This window comes from Quercus robur, chromosome 4 (assembly GCF_932294415.1).
Source record: "Quercus robur chromosome 4, dhQueRobu3.1, whole genome shotgun sequence".
NCBI classification, from domain to species: Eukaryota; Viridiplantae; Streptophyta; class Magnoliopsida; order Fagales; family Fagaceae; genus Quercus; species Quercus robur.
The window spans coordinates 47,974,324-47,976,949 of record NC_065537.1 but is presented as its reverse complement, the minus strand read 5'-3'; the positions used below and the strand labels follow the sequence as shown (position 1 = coordinate 47,976,949).

Sequence of the window (2,626 nt, the reverse complement as noted above, 5' to 3'; positions counted from 1 at the left end):
CTACGGTCTGGCTACGATGGCGGTGTAGGGGGAGTATGCATCTACCACTATGAAGTCCACCTCCACTACGTTCGAGCCTGTTTGTATAGGCAGCCTAATCATGTCTTTTGGAGTGAAGATTTTTCCCTCAAAACTCACTAAAGGGGAGTTGTATGCTGTCAGGTCCTCTGGTTTCAGTTTCAGCCCATTGTATAAGTCAGGATACATTACTTCCACAGCGCTGCCCTGATCGACTAGCACCCTCTTCACGTCATATCCCTCAATCCTGAGCGTGACGACTAGGGCATCGTCGTGGGGTTGGAAGGTTCCTAGTTTGTCCTCATCCGAGAATCCGATTAGAGGCGTGGCCATCCCTCTAGCCCTCTTGGACTCCCGGTCCTCAGCTTCAGCGGGGAGCCGGCCCACCGACATTACTCTGAAAGAATGGGAGTCGGTCCTTCCTGATACCGCGAGAATGACATTTATCATGCCAATGGGTGGTCTCAATGTGCTTTGTCTTATTTCGATGTTCAACTGCTCCTGCCATCCAGTAGGATGATGCAACAGATGTCTTAACTTCCCCTCTCGGACCAACTGGTCTAAGTGGTTTTTCAGATTCCTGCAATCATCGGTGGTGTGGCCCGGCTCTTGGTGATACTCGCAATACATATTTTGGTTACGTTTCGCGGGGTCGCCTGCCATCCTATTTGGCTATTGAAAGAATGGTTCGTTCTTCACTTTCTTTAGGATCTTATGTAATGGTTCTCGAAATACAGCATGGACTGTCTGTGCCCCTATGGATCCAGATTGCTCCGAGTAATCCCTTCTCGGCCGGTTACTGTTGTTAAAATGGTCCGACCTGAAGTCCCTCCTCTCCTGAGAGACAACCTTCGCTTTGCCCTTTCCCATCTGTTGGTCTTCTTCGACTCTCTTGTACTTGTCGATTCTGTCCATGAGTTGGCGCATGCTAGTGACCGGTTTCCCAGTCAGGGACTTTCTTAAACCATGCTCTATCGGCATGCCCCTCTTGAATGTGCTAATGGCGACGTCATCGTAATTTCCCTCTATCTCATTATACATTTCCCAATATCTGTTTGAGTAGGCCTTTAGGGTCTCTCCTTCTCGCATGGACAAGGACAGGAGGGAATCTAGGGGTCGAGGGACTCTGCTGCTAGTTATGAAGTGAGAATCGAAAGACTGTGTCAGCTGCTTAAAAGAGTTTATGGAGTTTGGCTTGAGGCCATCGAACCATCTCATTGCTATGGGTCCCAAGCTAGACGGAAACACTTTGCACATCAACGCCTCGTCCTTAGAATGGAGTCCTTAGAATGGATGGCCATCCTCTGATTAAATTGACTTACGTGCTTTACTGGGTCCGTCCGACCATTATATATAGCAAAAGCGGGTTGGTGGAACCGCCGAGGAAGCTCAGCCCCCTCTATCCTACGCATGAAAGACGATTGGGAGATGCAGTCCAAGGCCTTACTCATAGCGTCGTTTGCTAAGCCTTGGTAAGATGGGCTTTTGTGACCACGTTTGTGAGGTTGCTCTTCCTCGTAGGAAAAGGTTTCACTTGGTGGGGTTCTCGATCTCTGCCTGTACTCATTGTCCTCCTCATCGCTAGTGTCCGAGCTGGGGGAAGGACGCTTTCGCTGCACTCGGAGTAACTTCTTCTTCAAGTCATCGATTTCTTGCTGTAGAGCCTTATGATCATTTCGCTTATGGGATGTGTGACCTTTCCCTTTTGAGCGACTTCTGCTCGTGTGGGAGGTGTTTACACTACCCTTTTGTTGCTTGTCTTGATCTCTTTCCCGTTCGAGGTTTAAGAAGTTGTCTTGCTGTTGGGAGTCTGCATGTCCCGTTTGGCGCGGACCTGATCCTTCCATTCCTAACGGTTTCACTTGTTGAGGCACGAGTTTTTCCCACAGACGGCGCCAATTGTAGGGTCACGGTTAGGGGTCCAGGCACAACAGTTTTGGGGTTCTGGCCCAAAGAGCCTTAAACAATGAATTTGTAGAGAGTGGGTTACAGAACTGGGCCCTAACGAAGTGCGTGCTAGTTAACTTTGGGCCATACAACGATCGAAAATAAGAAAATCTCCTTCATGTCCATTAGATATACAGTCCGAGGAGATGTATGGGGTGTATCTCTATCTCTGATCAAAGGTTATGGTTCTTCTCTTCTTTTTCTGTTCTCAGTTACTCCTTTTTTCCATCCCCCTCTTCATGGGGACTCCCTTCTCTTATATAGCCCTTTTGAAGTCATCAGAACCTTACACTTGTTGATCATCTGGACCTTCACTTGAGTGCCCGTCCAATCGGACATCTCCCCCATCTTTCTGTGAGTTGTAGTAGCCAAGGTAACACTGTTCACAAGTCCTCTCCATATTAATGCGGCCAGAAAAGTAGCTGTCATGCATTTAATGTGGCAATTGTAGTCTCTCCATTGACATCCTATACTTTCTTCCCTCTTCCGGGCTTATGGGACTCATCCTTGCTACTAATACTCATTGGAGCGAATCTTTATTGTAGGGAGGGTGCATGTTTGAGCCTTACTTGGTATGTCCGAGGAGACATTCCTCCTCGGACCGCCCTTTAAACAAGTTTGGGCCTATAAGAATTGGGCCGGGAGCCCTTTTGGTGCCCAT

General features: G+C 48.3%; 2 protein-coding genes across 2 annotated transcripts; both read right to left on the bottom strand.

Annotated features, from left to right (window-relative positions):
* LOC126722044 (uncharacterized) lies at nt 1-681 on the bottom strand. The gene has a single exon (XM_050425200.1). It carries the CDS (start codon nt 679-681, stop codon nt 1-3), a length of 681 nt encoding a protein of 226 aa, XP_050281157.1.
* Nucleotides 682-690: 9 nt separating this feature from the next.
* LOC126722043 (uncharacterized) lies at nt 691-1,236 on the bottom strand. Its single transcript, XM_050425199.1, has one exon. The coding sequence runs from the start codon at nt 1,234-1,236 to the stop codon at nt 691-693; it is 546 nt and encodes a 181-aa protein (XP_050281156.1).
* Nucleotides 1,237-2,626: the final 1,390 nt, after the last annotated feature.